This window comes from Salminus brasiliensis, chromosome 24 (genome assembly GCF_030463535.1).
Source record: "Salminus brasiliensis chromosome 24, fSalBra1.hap2, whole genome shotgun sequence".
NCBI lineage: Eukaryota > Metazoa > Chordata > Actinopteri > Characiformes > Bryconidae > Salminus > Salminus brasiliensis.
Window position 1 is genome coordinate 4679588 of NC_132901.1, and position 18249 is coordinate 4697836.

Here is an 18249-nt window from a genome sequence, read left to right on the forward strand (position 1 = left end):
GTACCTGCGGCAATGTTCTGGGAGAAGTGGAGCACTTTCTGAAAGGAGTGCAGGGGTGCGAGTATTTTTTTTGTCATAATTAAAAAAAAATATGAAAAAAAACATTTGTCAAAGTGACATACATCAAAAATGAAGAGACAAGTTTTTTGCATGACGACCAGGTTTACAACAACTTCCTCATACTGCAGAATACATTGCAGCATTACCACACACTCCCACACACATGCTAACCTACATATGCAGAGTGAAACTGAGCTGGAGGGTGTCGTACCAATGGTAGTTTTAAGGCAAATTGAAAACCGCCACTCAGTGCTGAAGTAAGCTTCATTCAGAAGATCAGGATTACTGGAGAGAGCAAGATGGAGATGAGCGAGAACATCTACGCAAATTCTGAAATTCCTACCGATCACAGGTCAAGCTCCGACAGCATGGACGGTTCATTTGACGCTAATTATATGAATGTGGAGAACCTCAGGAATGATCAGACCAGAAGCCACCAGGAACCTGGAAACTCAGGTACAGTACACAGTGCAGTGACACTTGTTAATTCAAAGAGGCCATAGAATTGATGTAATAATAATAAGCATTGGTTGGATTTACAACACTGTTATTGTGCCTCATTTTCAACATTTTCCAGAGATCTTGTGGGAAAAAATGATGAGCTCTGCTAAGCACAGGAGCTACTTAGCATAGCTTTGTTGGCTGGGTTAGGCTTTAGGCTAGCACTTGCCTAGCATCCCTCAAGTCCCCAGGTTTGTTTTCCTTGTCAGGGATGTAGAGCTTGAAGGCAGAGTCAGGCATGAAAACAGGAGGCTAAAGAAACAAGAAGGAGATACAAAAGGAGAATTAATAATAATAATAATAATACAAATAATGATCATAAATAATTGGCTCTAGTTTTTTTTTAATATCTATTATTTTGATGAAGATACATAATGGTGGACACCACACAATGGTGGATGATGGACACTACACATTCTACTGGTCAAACAGCTAAACCATAATGCTCAAATGAATTGATATGCGGTGCTGGTCAAAGACTAAGCTGCTAAGCAGCACAGAACAGGTTTTCTCCTGGATGAGCAGTTTTTCAATTCAAAGTTTTTCAGTTTTGGGCCCAGTGTAATATCTTTTCACAGGGCCCAGAATCCCTGGAAGCACCATCTGATGACCACTATAGCCCACCTTACTTTGGTGTAGCTTTCTGACGGCTAACTGATGCACAGCAGCTTTAGCTTGCATGTATCAATATCCCTTGCTGAAAAATCCAACTTGATGGTCAAGATAGTTAAAAAACTGGTCGCCCACGTAAAAAAAGACTATACTGGTAAGCAAGCTGGTAAAGCAACTCCTGACCAGCACAGTGATTGGATTGTTGCATTGGATTTGATTTTGGTGATGCTCAGTAAAGCTGTTTGGCCAGCTTGGTCTTGCTGGTCCAGCATGGTCAAGCTTTGTCATGCTGGTTGTCCACTTTGGTCAGGCTGATCATGCTTCTAGAGCAGCTGAACCATCAAACTCAAATACAACATACCATATATAGGTCAGGAGGTAAGCTGGTATACCAGCTTGACCAGTTTGACCAGCATAAGCTGGCCAGGTGTTTTGTCTTCAGCAGGGTAGCATTGTGACCTCCTAAATGACCTCGTAATTCAGAGGATCCAGTGATGTACAGGAGAAAAATCCACATGGCTAGCAGTGCTTTCGCTAGTGGCCTGGGTTTATGTAAATTCTGGGGCTGTAAATATAACGACTAAAGACTTGAGGGTTCTGGATTCGGACCACTTCACAGCTCTGTTTTGGTTCTGACGGATTTTCTTTTCAGTCAAGAGACAGCAGTGTTTGAGGTTTACGGTTTGTCACTTCCATGTACTGAGGTCTCCATTCTAGGATTAGCTCCTCATCATGGCGAATTTGAACGAAGTGACCCTTGTTTGGGTGTCTTCAGGACAAGAGGAAATGTAGTTACACTGAATTCTACATATAAATCAATGACTGTGTAACGTTTTAGCTCCTAGAACCAGTCCTGCAAAGAACAGATGCTACAGACTGGCTGCAGTGTGTCTGCTGCTGCTGTGTGTTCTCCTGCTGGCCGTCATTACACTGCTGTGGATCAAGTTCACTGCTGAGAGAGACCAGCTACACACCCGTTACACCAACCTGACTATAGAGCGAGACCAGTTACACACCAGTAACACCAACCTGACTGTGGAGAAGGACCACGTACAAAGCAGTTATGACAGAGTGAACAACCAGATGAACCACTTGATGAAAGAAAATTCTGAGCTTCGGAGGTTGTTGGCTGGTATCGGTGAGTAAACTGAGCTCAGGTCAATGATGAAAAGCAAGAAGGCTTGTAAACGTCCTCCTAAAAATTCTGCATAGCCACTTTGGCCTGCTGTTATATCTACTGTATATATCTTTAGATATCTATATATTTCACAGCGCTGTTGTTCAAAATCTATTATCAACTACTAGCCCCACCAATGCTAACCTGGGACAGTGCTAACCTAGAGCATAAAAAGTGGGACATATTTTTGTTAAATATACCATTTACCAAGTCTTTAGTCAAACAGGTTTGCTTCTATGACAGGATAATGATTCTAAGCACATCTCAAAATCCACAATGGACCACCTCAAGAGAGGCATGCCGAAGGTTCTGCCGTGGCCCTCATAGTTCCCAAACCTAAACATCATTAGAAATGTGCCAAAGACAAACGATCAAATGTGCAAGCAGAGTTTAGAGTGGCGTGTATTTGCATCCAGGGCAAACATCCTGTTGGCCTTCGACCAGTCATGAGTTCTTCAACCTGAACTGCGATTCTGAGATGTCCGGTAATCCGCCAGCATTGATTGGGGCAAAAAGATAAGAATAAAGATGAGCAACTAGTGAAGGTTCAGGTCAGTTGGCCTGAAGCCAAACATGCAATACATAGTTCATTTTTGGTAGACGCTCCTAGCTTGTTGTTTGAAGCGTCCCAACTGACAACACAGCTTATATTAGCCTTAAAGCTGTATAGAAGCATTCAGCTGATGAAGACTTCATACCTACAGACTAGCTACATTAGCTAGTGTCATGGTTGTGCTATATGTGCTATAGTCTGTATGCTGTTTAGGTTGTTATGTTGTATTGTAAAGCTGCCAATTGAACATTACTGTTCCTACCAGACTCCTAACAAACTCTGGAAATCCCTATGGGAAGTTAGCTGGCTAACTGGCTAATGAGACATTGAAGCCAATACATGTTACCTGTTCTTTACTTCCCTGTCTTAATAAGATCGCATAATCACAAAACAAATCACCCGTTTAAACATGGAAACCTGTTCAGATGGTGCCATTTATATTCTATGAACCCTAGTGATGGTGTTTTGCGACCTCACCAGCTACGTTTTGGAGGGTAGAAGCTGTGGTAGTGCAAAACAGTGATGTTTTTTAATGCCTGAACTCTATGATCTCAAGGATGGAAATACTTTAGCCCCAGTATTTACTACATCTCTACTGAGAAGAAGAGCTGGAGTGAGAGCAGACAGTACTGCATAGAGAGAAGAGCAGACCTGGTGATCATAAAGAGCAGAGAAGAACAGGTGAGAAAGAGTTTCCCACTGAAGGGCTAAGGCCTATGTCTAAGGCCATGGCATACCGTCCACACTGTACTGTCCACGCCGTTGCAGTGCTAGCTAACTTACTGAGGCCTCAATTCATCTGTTAGCAATATGTAGACTGCAGGCATTAATCACACATGTCTCAACCCACACCATTTTATAGATGTAGTTGGCAAATAATGTTGGAATCCACTGTCAATGAAGTGTGTGAAGACTTCAGCATGCATGCAACGGACAGCCGTAGCTGGCATAAAAGATAATGTACAGTCTGGGGGACGCTACAGCTATTACGCATCCGTTTTAATACAGAAACCCTGCAATTAAGGTAACACTAGCATTCACTAAGCAAGCCGAGCTGTGCTAACGCCACGGTAGCATTGCTGGACGAGGCCCGTAGTCGACTCATGCATGCAAAACTTTATTATGCTACAGTGCATTGCAAAGCGTACTTGTCGCCACACTTATGATCGGTGCACTTGCTAAACTAGAGCAACTAATCTCCACGATTTTCTGCACTGGAAATATAAAGACCCCAGATTGTGGCACAAAGGTGATGCAAATATAGAGCCAATCAGTGGATCCCTATGCTATTAAGCCCTCTCACTTAACTGTTCTGTGTTACCCCCATGCTCAGAACCGCTGTGACCTTGAGCATTGAAAAGAATGTATTCTTTCTTCTTTTCAAACACCGTCTGATTTCTAGGACTTTATCGTTAAAGTGCTGGGCAGCACTGAAGCTTGGATTGGTCTGACAGACAGAGATCGAGAGGGAGTCTGGAAGTGGGTGGACGGCTCAGCACTGACCACTGGGTAGGAAAATGAAATTCCGCATTCACTGGACAGATTGTCTGTATTTTTGTTCCAGTCAAACAAACTCTGAGATTCACTAGAAGATGGTGACCTCGATCAGCCTTAACATTATGACCAGGTGAAGTAAATAACATTAATTCCCTTGTTACCATTGCAGCTGGCAGTGGGTGGGATAAATTAGGTCAACATTGTGATGGCTAGATGACTGGGTCAGAGCATCTCCAAAACATCAGGCAGCTCTTGTGGGTTTTCCCAGTCTGTAGTGGTCAATACCTGCCAACAGTGCTCCAAGGAAGGAAACCCGGTGAACCACCCACAGGGTCACGGGCTATATATGGGCTATATGGGCTACTATGGCTCTTCTATTGATTTTAGCTGAAGGTAAAATGTTTGGACTTGTAAAATGTTTGAACTGTGATATACGCCTTGGGACTTGTTAGACCCCTACTACCTCATGTAACAGCCTGATTGAGTCTCTTTGCCTTTCAGGTTCTGGAGAACTGGAGAGCCAAATAATGTGGGTGACGAGGACTGTGCAGAATATTTAAGTTATCCAAGAAAGGGCTGGAATGACCGGAACTGTTCCGTTACTTTACAGTGGATCTGTGAGAAAGCTGTTTGGCGGTCAGACCTTATCCACCGGTCATCTGTCCGACTTTAGTATTGAATTTCATGAACGATGTCATCAGTGAGAGTCTGAAGAGTCTTACTGCCCTCTGGTGGCAAACTCAAGATGTTGCAGAACCTTGTACTGGTTTTGTACCAGAAATTAATTCAAAGGGTGTATTTTCTTAGTCACACAAATCAAACTATTACACACAGTATATTAGGAAGTACCATGTAATGCATTTATTAGGTATTTAAGTTGTTGTTCTATGCATAAACAGTAAGGATGGAAGTTTGGTTGGAATGGTAGTTAGTACCAATTTTACAAGGGAAAAAAAGCTTTGATTCTAAATACCAATTTTAATACAGTGACAAAAAGTTAGCTTAGTTGGTGTTATTTTTATTTATTAGTTCACCAGCTTTATAAAATATTACTTATTGCTGTTAACATATCATGCTCTAATTGTACACCCCTAGCTCTGGCTTTTCAATAAACTCAACAAGCAATATCCCATAATACTTTTTATTTATTGATTGGCCTTTACTGCAGCCACCTTTATTTGCTGTTTATTTGTGGGTCTTTCTACCTTCTGTTTTGTCATCTGTATCACAGTTTATTTATTTATTTATTTATTTATTTATTTAAATTGTCACCAAGGTTTCCTCCCCAACCTTCTAATTAGTACTCACCCCCTAACACATGTAATGCTCCCAACAACAGGAGGGTAAGGACTGAAATGTTGCACAACCAGCCACTGACTCTTTTCGAACACCAGTGAGATCGGAGGAACCCAGTGCCGGCTTCCCAGCTCTGATGCATCAGCCGTGCTGAAGTGATGTGGGAAACCGACTGTGCACAGTCTGGCTCTGACTGCTGATGGCAGGCAGCATGACCCAGGATTCGACCCAGCGATTTTTGCTGGCTGTTTTCTGCCAAGGGCATTAAGTGGCTCAGCAGACTAACACACTGACTCAATGGCACAAGGATTGCAAGTTTAAATCCCAGGTCATGCTGCTTTGCCATTAGTGGCCGGAGCCTGAACAAGCACAATTAGCCATGCTCTCTCTCACTGGGTGGGTAGATAGCGCTCTTTCCCCTCATCACTCCTATTGTGGTGCTGGCTGACGTATCAGAGCTGGGGAGCAGTTTGAAAAGACCTCATGTATCAGAGAAGAGGTGCTTGTTTTCACCCTCTTAGTCTCCAATCATGCCTAATTTCTTCACCTGACATTGACCCAACTGAGGAGCTTTTGACTTGCAGTAAAGGCCTGGTGAAGCACCTTAAGATCATCACCTTAACATTTTGTGCTGTCCATGGGTTCCACAGTTCAGGCAGCCACTGACAGCAAAGGTTTAGATTTGCATCCAAGAATTAAAAGTAATGCTAATATTTATAGTTATGCTACTTTGTCCAATTACTTTTAAGCCTGCTGCAATTCCTAAGGGGGTGGAATGATCCTAAGGGCTTGCGACTGAAAGGGACTATGCAAAATGTATTAATTCAGTATTTTGGCAAAAACATATCTTTACCACAGGGCCCAAAATCCCAAGAGTCCCTATACAGTGCTTGATTGTAGGTGAGGTTAGTATTACACAGACTTTATATGAATATTTCCATGAACCTAAAGGCTTCTGCGATAACCACAGATATTTACACAGTTTTATTTTTACACAATTTACACAACTTGTAGAAAGTCCAAGTATGAGCCAATACTAGGTAACTTCCTTTATTGAAAGCGACAGCGTGAAAACACACACGAGCACTGTTCCCACATACAGACAGAGGAGAAGTGGTGGCAGTTTCATTCATCACTTCGAGTCTTCTATCAGAGGTCAGTAATAAATACTTTTACTACATTTAGTTAAATGTAACTATGTAAAAACATGGATTTGATGCACCTGTATTTACGTTTTACCCTGTAGCTTGAGTACCACTGTATATAGACTACTCCACCCACTTCTGTGTCTTCTGTAAATTAGAGAGATGTCGCAGGATGTTTATGCCAACGTGAACCACGCTGAAGAAAGAGGAGAGCGAGTGGAGGTCGAGGTTGACATCTACGAGAGTGCAGACTCTGTGGTAGCCTATGACCCCAACACAGGGAAGGAGGATGCCAGCGAAAACAAGAAACCACAAAGTAATGTCAGATTTATTAGTCTCTCTAATCTCTTTAAAGCTGTGTTAGTTTTGCCTGCATGGCTTGAGCAAACCTGTGTGTTCTTCCACTGTGCCATTCTGTTCCAGGTGGACTAACACGTCCTAAATTACACACTTGTGCATAGTAGTTTTGCTTAAGCTTAGCTGACAAGACTAACGTGAAGTGTTTCAGAAAGTGCCCAGTAAAGCCCACGAGTGTGAGGATAGTGTTTTTTGTGGGACAGGCAGTCTTGGTATTAAGACTGCCTTAGTATTAGTATGGGCCAGTGTTCAGTGTTAATCAGCTGCACCTGGGGAAGACTCAACAACTACACCTCAACCTAAATCTAATCTGCTACACCTAAACCTAATTCTAACCTTAATCTAACCTACACCTCAACCTGAACCTAACCTACTACACCTAAACTTAATTCTAACCTTAATCTAACCTACACCTCAACCTAAATCTAATCTGCTACACCTAAACCTAATTCTAACCTCAACCTGAACCTAACCTACAACACCTAAACTTAATTCTAACCTTAATCTAACCTACACCTCAACCTAAATCTAATCTGCTACACCTAAACCTAATTCTAACCTCAACCTGAACCTAACCTGCTACACCTAAACTTAATTCTAACCTTAATCTAACCTACACCTCAACCTAAATCTAATCTGCTACACCGAAACCTAATTCTAACCTCAACCTGAACCTAACCTACTACACCTAAACTTAATTCTAACCTTAATCTAACCTACACCTCAACCTAAATCTAATCTGCTACACCTAAACCTAATTCTAACCTCAACCTAACCTACACCTCAACCTAAACCTAACCTGCTACACCTAAACCTAATGCTAACCTCAACCTAACCTACACCTCAACCTAAACCTAACCTGCTACACCTAAACCTAATTCTAACTCTAATCTAACCTACACCTCAACCTAAATCTAATCTGCTACACCTAAACCTAATTCTAACCTTAAACTTACCTAAACCTAACCTATTACACCTAAAGCTCATTCTAACCTCAATGTAACCTACACGTAAACCTAAACCTAATCTGCTACACCTAAATCTAATTCTAACCTCAATCGAACCTACACCTCAACCTAATTTACCACACATAAACCTAATTCTAACCTCATCCGAACCTACACCTCAACCTAAACCTAATCTACTACACCTAAACCTAATTCTAAGTTAACCCAACATACACCTCAACATATGCTGAAACCTAACCTTCTGCACACAAACCTAATTCGAACCTTAACCTCAATCCACACCTCAACCTAAACCTACTACACCTAAACCTAATTCTTACCTAAACCTAAACTTAACCTACTTCACCTAAATCAAATTCTAACATCCACCTCAACCTAAACTTCACCTACTACTCCTAAGCCCAATTCTAACCTTAACCTATCCTGAACTTAACCTAACCCACACCACAGCATTAACATTGCTCCAGCAGCGTTATCATCGGTACCTCTGTGACTGCCGGCCTCGTCCAGCATCACTGACCAGGCACCTGCATCGCTTTCGCAAGCGTTAGCCTCGCTGTCTCTCAGGTAGGCCTGATCAGTGGATTTTAAGCAGATTTTTTTGTTTGTTTTTTTGTTTTATCCAAATTGTGGTTTATTTCTATAACACTCTCTATATTAGTGTCTCATATTAGTGTCATTTTAGGCACTTTAAGTATTTACAAGACATTTTCCCCAAAGCTCCATAGCAAAAACATACAACACATTAGACCAAGATCACATTGAAAAGTGAATAAATACCCAGCCGGGATCAAGACACATTTTGCAGAAGTTGGTGTTTTGCTAATTTCGCAACCCCGAACGCTATTGCCACAGCTTTCGCAAGAGTCGGTTACATTCCATAGCCAAAATCACCTATGATGACAGCAAACTGACACAGTTTTGAAGTGACATCAGTCAAAAATCATCAAAACAGAGCTCCAACTAAACCACACACATCCAGTATGGAGGACCCAGACTGCTACAGTACAGTGAAAGTCCTGTCTTATCCAGTTTTAGTTGTGTTCCCTTCTACATTTACATGTCTCACCATATTACCACTCACATATCATGTTGATCAGCTACAGCAAGAGTTTCCTCCTTGCACATTCAGTATATGTCCAAAAGTTTGTGGACAGCCTGTCTAATTAAAAGCATAGAATAGGACTCTGTCAGGCGTAGGCTAGAAGGGTATAAAGCCCCCCAGCATTGAGCTGTGGAGCAGTGAAAGGGCTGTGTTCTCTGAAATGATGGGTGGTGCTACATCCAATACTTTCGGGATGATTTGGGGAGTTGGGGATGAGGTAGGGTGGTGATCATCCAACATCCTGACTTTACTAACGCTCATGTCACTGATTGCAATCAAATCCTTACTGCTAATCCAGCTAATCTAGTAGAAAGCCTTCTTCCCTGGACAGTAGAGACAGTTCCTGCAACAAAAGCAGGATAAACTCCTTTTAATACCCTTGATTTTATAGGAAACTGAATCAGCTGGTGTCCCAATACTTTTTCCATATCGTGTATGTGAAAATCAAAGATGCATGCACTCTGCTTTTGGACTGTACTTGCTAGGGCGGCCTGACCCGTCCATGTTGGCAGCTGTTTCTCTTGTTAATGGTGTGGCGGACAGTGGAAAGGCTGTTCTGAGAGGTTCACAAATCCCTTCCCAGACTCTTCGATGTGCATCTACAACCTTCTTCACTAAGGTGATACCACTCACTGTACATCACAGCAATCCAAAGTGCTGTACAGTTCTTGACATTAAGAGCTACCAAGAGCAATGAGGGCCTTTATTAGAAACAGCCCAAGACCAGCCTGATGGCTGAGGCCCTTCACAATCTTCCTGCCCTTGATCCAGCAACGCTTGCTGTCAATGATCTGCAGGACAGGGTGTTTGGATCCCTTGGTCACATTGCTGCAGGTACAAATGCTTTGGTTTTCACAAAGCCATCCACATAGTCAAGGCTTCCTTAACACAATAGAGGAGCTGCGGGTGTGTGGTGTATTTTAGAACATGGTGTGTTTGATAAAGACAGATACAGCACAACAGATAAAGGAAGCGATAAACCTTTGAGGAACTGAAACTACTGAACGTGGTATGAAAATATAAAAAGTACAGGGAGCAGAGGCTACAGGCAAGCTACACTGTAAAAGAAGAGTAAAACACATGTGTCTGTCTCCATTCCCCATTAACAGGAGACAATGCAGGAGGCAGACGATACAGATTGGCTGCAGTGTGTCTGGGGCTGCTGTGTGTTCTCCTGCTGATTGCCATCACACTGCTGTGGATCAAGTTCAACAACCTGACTGCAGAGAAAGACCAGTTACAGACCGATTACACCAACCTGACTGCAGCGAGAGACCAGTTACAGACCAAGTATGCCAACCTGACCACAGAGCAAGACCAGTTACAGAAGGAGAGAGATAAACTGAAGGGGATCCTTTCTGAACTGAGTAAGTGAATATTTATCATGTCATTCTGTCTCTTCAGAAGCACCAGAGTTTGTGTACAGAGTTTGGAGTCAAGAGGCTTTTCAGTCTAAGTACAAGTACAGACAGTCAGCTGTGGCCAGCTGTAAGTGTGCAATTAGGCACAAGGTGGGAGCATCAATAGAGAAAGGAGGGTGCAGTGATGGCTCGAATGCTCTGGTACCTTCTGTCAGATGGCGGCAATTATAAGAGTCTGTGTGAGGGGCGGGTGAGGTTGCAGCGCTGATGGAGGGACGAGAGAGCCCAATGATCTTCTTAGCTGTACGGCCCAAACTAGACAGTGCTCAGGATGCTCTCCACAGCCCCTCTATAGAGCACGGTGAGGATGGGAGGGGAAAGATGAACTTTCAGCCTCCTCAGGATCTGGTTGTTAAGATGAAAACAAAGTCATTCAGAGTGGGTTTGGGGTAAAATGCTGTAGTTCACTGTAGAGAAACTTATAGATACGTATAGATTTGTAAAGTCATTTTTACTATCCCAAATGGCCAGTTCTGAGTTTTTCTATACAGTGTATCGTTGATGATGGTAAATGGTGGTGAAAAGGTTCTGTGGCATAAATGACCATCTATTGTGCTTGATGTAGCATTTCATGTGACCCTGCCTGGTAAAGAACTCAAGCCTTGCCCTCTGACCCTTAAAAAGTAGAGCACAGATTGACCAGTTTTCAGATGTGAAGGGCCCTGGACCTCAAGAACATGGCCTGTGACTAATGGCTTGTTAGTGATCGCTGTGGAAGTGATGCTAACCCAGTGATAGGGATAGTGATACTGCCGGGGTAGCGATGCTCAGAGAGGCTGGAGGTCGCTGCAGTAGTGCTGCTAATACCGCAAAGGCGTCGCTAACATGTGAGATTGATGGCTGGCCCAGTAGTGTTGCTGGCGGCAGGTGCGGTAGCAATGCTAGGTGCAGGTGTGGTAGCAAAGCAATAGGTGGCACTTCAGGATATTCGAAGTGCCACCTATTGTACTTTCTACTTAATTCATCTGCTTTGAGTAAATTTGTTTGACTTTCTCTTTAAATACGTCAAAAAACTCAACAAGGGTGGAAGTACTTCAAATCCAGTCTTTACTACATCACTACTACGAAGAAGAGCTGGGGAGAGAGCAGAAAGGACTGTGAAGGGAGAGGAGCAGACCTGGTGATCATCAACAGCAGAGAGGAACAGGTGAGAGAAAGAGATAGAGAGAGAGAGAGAGAGAGAGAGAGAGAGAGACTCTTCTCCAGCTGTATCTGTTCACATGCTGTCACACTGTGCTGGATTTCAGGAGTTCCTCAATAAAGAATTTGGCAGCAGTGAAGCTTGGATTGGTCTGACAGACGCAGAAACAGAGGGGGTCTGGAAATGGGTGGATGGCTCAACGCTGACCACCAAGTAAGAGACCACTGAACTGAACTCTGACCATGATGCAGTTCTTCACTGTAGATCTAGATGTGAAACAGTGAACAGTCTGATTCTGTGTGTTTCAGCTTCTGGTGGAAGGGAGAACCCAATGATTATCAAAATGAGGACTGTGTTGTAACTGGATTTCAAAGAGCTACACCTGGTGTTGTAGAAACCTGGGCTGATTATCCCTGTGCACACTCCACAGTCTGGATCTGTGAGAAACCTTTAGCTGGGTTGTAACTGAGTGTAAAGCAGAGTGAAGAGCAGAGGATGATGGTAAAGCTCTGCACTAATATCTGTGTGTTTACATGGTACATCTTCCTCACTGCAGATCTACTTCTAGCATTTCTCACTCAGTCAAACTCAGGGAACTCAGGGTGGGGTTGTGAAAGTTTACTGAAAGAAAAGGTAGAAGGTCGAAGTCCGACTGATTCTGGTTAAAGTCTTGTGCTCGAGGCCTGAATCTCAGATCACACAGTGTGTTTAACTGTAAAAGCTGAAGCGAGGCTAGAATTCCCGCTGTATTCCCACTGTAAAGCTACAACATACAGAGCACAGAATCCACAAGCTGAACGTCTCACAAGCTTCCAGTGTCTGTTTAAGTGAATGTACATCACTTGGTGCTATCTAAGAGGGTTCAGTGGAGTTCTGCTGGTAATCACTCTGTTTTCATCATCTGAGACCTGCAGTCTTATTTACTGTACCTGTAACAGAATCCAGCTCCATTTTTAATTATGATTATTTAACACTGGTGCAGCTAAATCTGTCAATTGTAATAAAATGTCCTTGATTTCTAAAACTGTGTTTTTGGCCTCTTTTGCTAGAACTGCTGACTCACATTTCAGTTCTAATGGAGCTTCTCAGAGTTTACTGGTGGAGAAGAGGGTTCTGTGTGCTGCTGCTCGAATATTAAAGGATCAGCTTTGTGCTGAGAGCCGTTTAAGAAGCCCAGCTCAGAGCTGCTTTGGGACTTGGATACATTTGGTTTCTAAATTAGAGCTGGTATCAAAAAATATGGTAAAGCTATCTAAACTATATTTCCAAAAGAATGTGGACAGTGGCGCTGGTTCCTATTTAGAATAAGAAAAGTAACTGTTCTTTAACCCTGTGAACACAGAATGAATGTGACTGGAGAACTAAACTCTGTTACACTGTTAAAAGTATTTTCATTTCCTTTAAAAAACTTCAATAAAAGTTTTTTTAGAAAAGAATAATGTTCCTCAAAGAGTTTCCTCCAGTTTCAAAATGAAGAGCCTTATATAAGTCTATTTAAACAGTGTACACCAGCCTTTATGTAAAACCTAAGGGTGAGCGTACACTGTGAACTCTAGATTACCAAATAAGCTACAAATATTACTGGACTGTTTTTTATTCTGACCCCCTGTACTCAGGTTATGAGAATACGTGTATGAGCCAACATGATAAGATAAGCTAGATAAGCTAGATCCGGCATCATCAACAATCATGATTAAGCTCCTAAAATATTGAACTTGCGATGACATTCAGACCAATCATCAGCCTTAAAATGTACTTGTGCAATAAAGTTGTGAGATTGTTATTATTGATATTATTCAGATATTTTTTATTGTACATCATAAAAACTTCCCTACTGCCATCTAGTGGCATCTTGGTGTAGCTCAGCATTTTAGTGCCTTCTAACAGTGTCTGCTTTTCTAGACCATTCAGTTCCACTCCTTGATCAGTTATCTTATAAGAACAGCTCCCATAAATGAACAGAGCTACTGAACAATCTAATGACTGAGTGAAAACTTAACAGCCCACATTCTGTATGATGATGATGATAATGATGATGTACAGTGTGTACAGCACAGGTTATTAATACAGTGATTCTATGTTAATACTTGTCTGAAGGCAGTATTTTGAATTGTAAAAAGAAACAATGACCTGCAGGTTGCAGGAGTATCTCTCGCAGGAAAGATACTCCTGAGAAACAAGAAGTAGCAGCTACAGCTTCTGTTTTTCTGTAAACAGCGGTAAATCTGTAATTTCTAGATTACACAATATAAGAGCATGAGTTCCCACAAACAAACACACATACACACAGAGGAGAGTTCAGTGTATTATGAGTCTTCTATCAGAGGTAAGTACTTCTACTTTTTACAGATAGTAATACTCTTACATTCACATTTAGGAGTGTTCTGATGGCACTAGGTGGGTCTACACAACATTAGGCATTTGGTTGTAATGTTATGTCTGATAGGTGTGAGTGAAGAAGAAGCGTATTGACTAAAAAAGGGTACAGCTGGCCCCACGCCTGCATTAAGAGGAGGTCCAGTAAGGTAATTAATCAACACTCAGTGTTCTTGATTGTACAAGGCTCCAGTGCTGCAGTGTTCCAGCGCATTATGGCCATGAAGATGAGAATGGACATTCAGAATGACCCTCTTCAGGAGCAGGAAAAAGAAAGAGTGGACAGAACCTCTGCATTACATGATGGAGATGCTCGGTACCGAGGTCAGAACAAAGCAGATGGGTCAGTTTACTCAGTGTTAATGTGTTTCTACACGTATTTAATGTGTGTTTGTGGGTTGTCTATTTTTAGGGGTGTTCAGGATGGCTGCACTGTGTCTCGGTGTGATGTGTATTCTTCAGGCTACTCTCAACATTGCTCTGAGACTGCACTGTAAGTTCTACACCTTCACCTGTACTAAGGTTACTGATCACAGTGGGACAGCTTTATCAAACCTGGCAGCAAGGGAGCTACCCAACACCAGATTTACAGCACTGTATTTCAGTCCTGCTCATAAAGTCACAGAGACATTGAGCACTCTCTCTTTACCACTGCAGTTTTTTTATACATGACTTCATGTTAAAAAGCTCATGCATATTAATTACCAATGCTTAGCACATGTTTGAGTGCCAGCATGAACAGAAGCATTAGAGTTACTGGTTCTACTAAAAGAAGCAGAAGTACTGTTTGGTCAAATGAAGCAACAGATGGGTCTCCGAGTGGCTCAGCAGACTAAGATGCTGACACAGCAGCCAGAACCCTAGAGAGCACAATTGGCTATACTCTCTCTGGGTGGGTAGATGGTGCTCTGACCCCTCATCACTCACATTGTGATGCAGGCGTCTGTTGGCTGATTTATCAGAACTGGGGGTCTGGTGGTTTCCTCATCTGTTGGGAGCACTGCAAGTGATATGGGGAGTAGTCTTAGTGAGTGAGTGGGTTACCTGACTCAAAAAGTCTGTCCCACCTGTTGTGATGTCTGTCATGATGGTCAATCACAAAAGTCATATTTCCGAGCAACACGCCTGTGTGACCTAACAGATCTTTAAATACAGGCTTTGAGTTTAGACTGCCGTTGCTGTCTGAAGACTTACTGTGTTCATGTCTTTCAGTTATTCCTCTACGGACCAGCTGTACCGCAGAGAGACAGCAGTTACAGACCAGTAACACCAACCTGACTAACGCGAACCAACAGTTACAGACCAAGTATGCCAACCTGACCACAGAGCGAGACCAGTTACAGAAGGAGAGAGATAAACTGAAGGGGAGCCTTTCTGAACTGAGTAAGTGAATATTTATCATGCACTGTCGTTCTGTCTCTTTAGAAGCACCAGAGTTTGTGTACAGAGTTTAGAGTCAAGAGGCTTTTCAATCTGAGTACAAGTACAGACAGTCAGCTGTGGCCAGCTGTAAGTATCTGTTTTCATCTTAGGCACATGGTGGGAGCATCAATAGAGATGTGTATGTAGGGTGTATGAGAGTAGAGAGGAGGTCCTAGCTCAGTGCTTGTGTATTGAGAAGTCAGCTTGGGTGCAGTGATGGCTCGAATGCTCTGGTACCTTCTGTCAGATGGCGGCAATTAGAAGAGTCTGTGTGAGGGGCGGGTGAGGTTGCAGCGCTGATGGAGGGATGAGAGAGCCCAATGATCTTCTTAGCTGTACGGCCCAAACTAGACAGTGCTCAGGATGCTCTCCACAGCCCCTCTATAGAGCACGGTGAGGATGGGAGGGGGAAGATGAATTTTCAGTCTCGTCAGGATCTGGTTGTTAAGATGAAAACAAAGTCATTCAGAGTGGGTTTGGGGTAAAATGCTGTAGTTCACTGTAGAGAAACTTATAGATACGTATAAATTTGTAAAGTCATTTTTACTATCCCAAATGGCCAGTTCTGAGTTTTTCTATACAGTGTATGGTAAATGGCACCATTCCATTTACCATGGATTATGGTAAATGGTGGTGAAAAGGTTCTGTGGCATAAATGACCATCTATTGTGCTTGATGTAGCATTTCATGTGACCCTGCCTGGTAAAGAACTCAAGCCTTGCCCTCTGACCCTTAAAAAGTAGAGCACAGATTGACCAGTTTTCGGATGTGAAGGGCCCTGGACCTCAAGAACATGGCTTGTGACTAATGGCGTGTTAGTGATCGCTGTGGCAGTGATGCTAACCCAGTGATAGTGATGGTACTGCCAAGGTAGCGATGCTCAGAGAGGCTGGAGGTCACTGCAGTAGTGCTGCTAATACCGCAAAGGCGTCGCTAACATGTGAGGTTGATGGCCGGCCCGGTAGTGTTGCTGGCGGCAGGTGCGGTAGCAATGCTAGGTGCAGGTGTGGTAGCAAAGCAATAGGTGGCACTTCAGGATATTCGAAGTGCCACCTATTGTACTTTCTACTTAATTCATCTGCTTTGAGTAAATTTGTTTGACTTTCTCTTTAAATAGGTCAAAAAACTCAACAAGGGTGGAAGTACTTCAGATCCAGTTTTTACTACATCACTACTACGAAGAAGAGCTGGGGAGAGAGCAGAAAGGACTGTGAAGGGAGAGGAGCAGACCTGGTGATCATCAACAGCAGAGAGGAACAGGTGAGAGAAAGAGAAAGAGAGAGAGAGAGAGAGAGAGACTCTTCTCCAGCTGTATCTGTTAACATGGTGTCACACTGTGCTGGATTTCAGGAGTTCATCAATAAAGAATTTGGCAGCAGTGAAGCTTGGATTGGTCTGACAGACTCAGAAACAGAGGGGGTCTGGAAATGGGTGGATGGCTCAATGCTGACCACCAAGTAAGAGACCACTGAACTGAACTCTGACCATGATGCAGTTCTTCACTGTAGATCTAGATGTGAAACAGTGAACAGTCTGATTCTGTGTGTTTCAGCTTCTGGTGGAAGGGAGAACCCAATGATTATCAAAATGAGGACTGTAGTGTAACTGGACTTCAAAGAGCTACACCTGGTGTTGTAGAAACCTGGGCTGATTATCCCTGTGCACACTCCACAGTCTGGATCTGTGAGAAACCTTTAGCTGGGTTGTAACTGAGTGTAAAGCAGAGTGACGAGCAGAGGATGATGGTAAAGCTCTGCACTAATATCTGTGTGTTTACATGGTACATCTTCCTCACTGCAGATCTACTTCTAGCATTTCTCACTCAGTCAAACTCAGGGAACTCAGGGTGGGGTTGTGAAAGTTTACCGAAAGAAAAGGTAGAAGGTCGAATTCCGACTGATCCTGGTTAATGTCTTGTGTTCGAGGCCTGAATCTCAGATCACACAGTGTGTTTAACTGTAAAAGCTAAAGAGAGGCTAGAATTCCCGCTGTATTCCCACTGTAAAGCTACAACATACAGAGCACAGAATCCACAAGCTGAACGTCTCACAAGTTTCCAGTGTCTGTTTAAGTGAATGTACATCACTTGGTGCTATCTAAGAGGGTTCAGTGGAGTTCTGCTGGTAATCCGAAATTCATCATCTGAGACCTGCAGTCTTATTTACTGTACCTGTAACAGAATCCAGCTCCATTTTTAATTCTGATTATTTAACACTGGTGCAGCTAAATCTGTCAATTGTAATAAAATGTCCTTGATTTCTAAAACTGTGTTTTTGGCCTCTTTTGCTAGAACTGCTGACTCACATTTCAGTTCTAATGGAGCTTCTCAGAGTTTACTGGTGGAGAAGAGGGTTCAGTGTGCTGCTGCTCGAATATTTAAGGATCAGCTTTGTGCTGAGAGCCGTTTAAGAAGCCCAGCTCAGAGCTGCTGTGGGACTTGGATACATTTGGTTTCTTTAGAGGTGGTATCAAAAAATATGGTAAAGCTACAAAGCTTCTATCTAAACTATATATCCAAAATAAGGTGGACAGTGGCGCTGGTTCCTATTTAGAATAAGAAAAGTAACTGTTCTTTAACCCTGTGAACACAGAATGAATGTGACCAGAGAACTGAACTC

The 18249-nt window shown here is 42.8% G+C and overlaps 2 protein-coding genes across 3 annotated transcripts; both read left to right on the plus strand.

The window, feature by feature from the left end:
• Positions 1-6785: 6785 nt before the first annotated feature.
• On the plus strand, positions 6786-12857 carry LOC140546891 (uncharacterized). Of its 2 annotated transcripts, none has more exons than XM_072670343.1 (6): positions 6786-6851; positions 7000-7157; positions 10381-10638; positions 11715-11839; positions 11940-12046; positions 12142-12857. In XM_072670343.1, the coding sequence occupies exons 2-6, from the start codon at positions 7004-7006 to the stop codon at positions 12296-12298; spliced, it is 801 nt and encodes a 266-aa protein (XP_072526444.1). In that variant the 5' UTR covers positions 6786-6851; positions 7000-7003; the 3' UTR covers positions 12299-12857. The 2 variants fall into 2 exon arrangements, with proteins under 2 accessions (XP_072526444.1, XP_072526445.1); XM_072670344.1 differs by having other exon boundaries at positions 12122-12288.
• A 1284-nt stretch (positions 12858-14141) lies between these two features.
• On the plus strand, positions 14142-17959 carry LOC140546897 (CD209 antigen-like protein C). The gene is made up of 6 exons (XM_072670353.1): positions 14142-14533; positions 14622-14702; positions 15422-15592; positions 16749-16891; positions 16982-17088; positions 17184-17959. The coding sequence occupies exons 1-6, from the start codon at positions 14425-14427 to the stop codon at positions 17338-17340; spliced, it is 768 nt and encodes a 255-aa protein (XP_072526454.1). The 5' UTR covers positions 14142-14424; the 3' UTR covers positions 17341-17959.
• Positions 17960-18249: the final 290 nt, after the last annotated feature.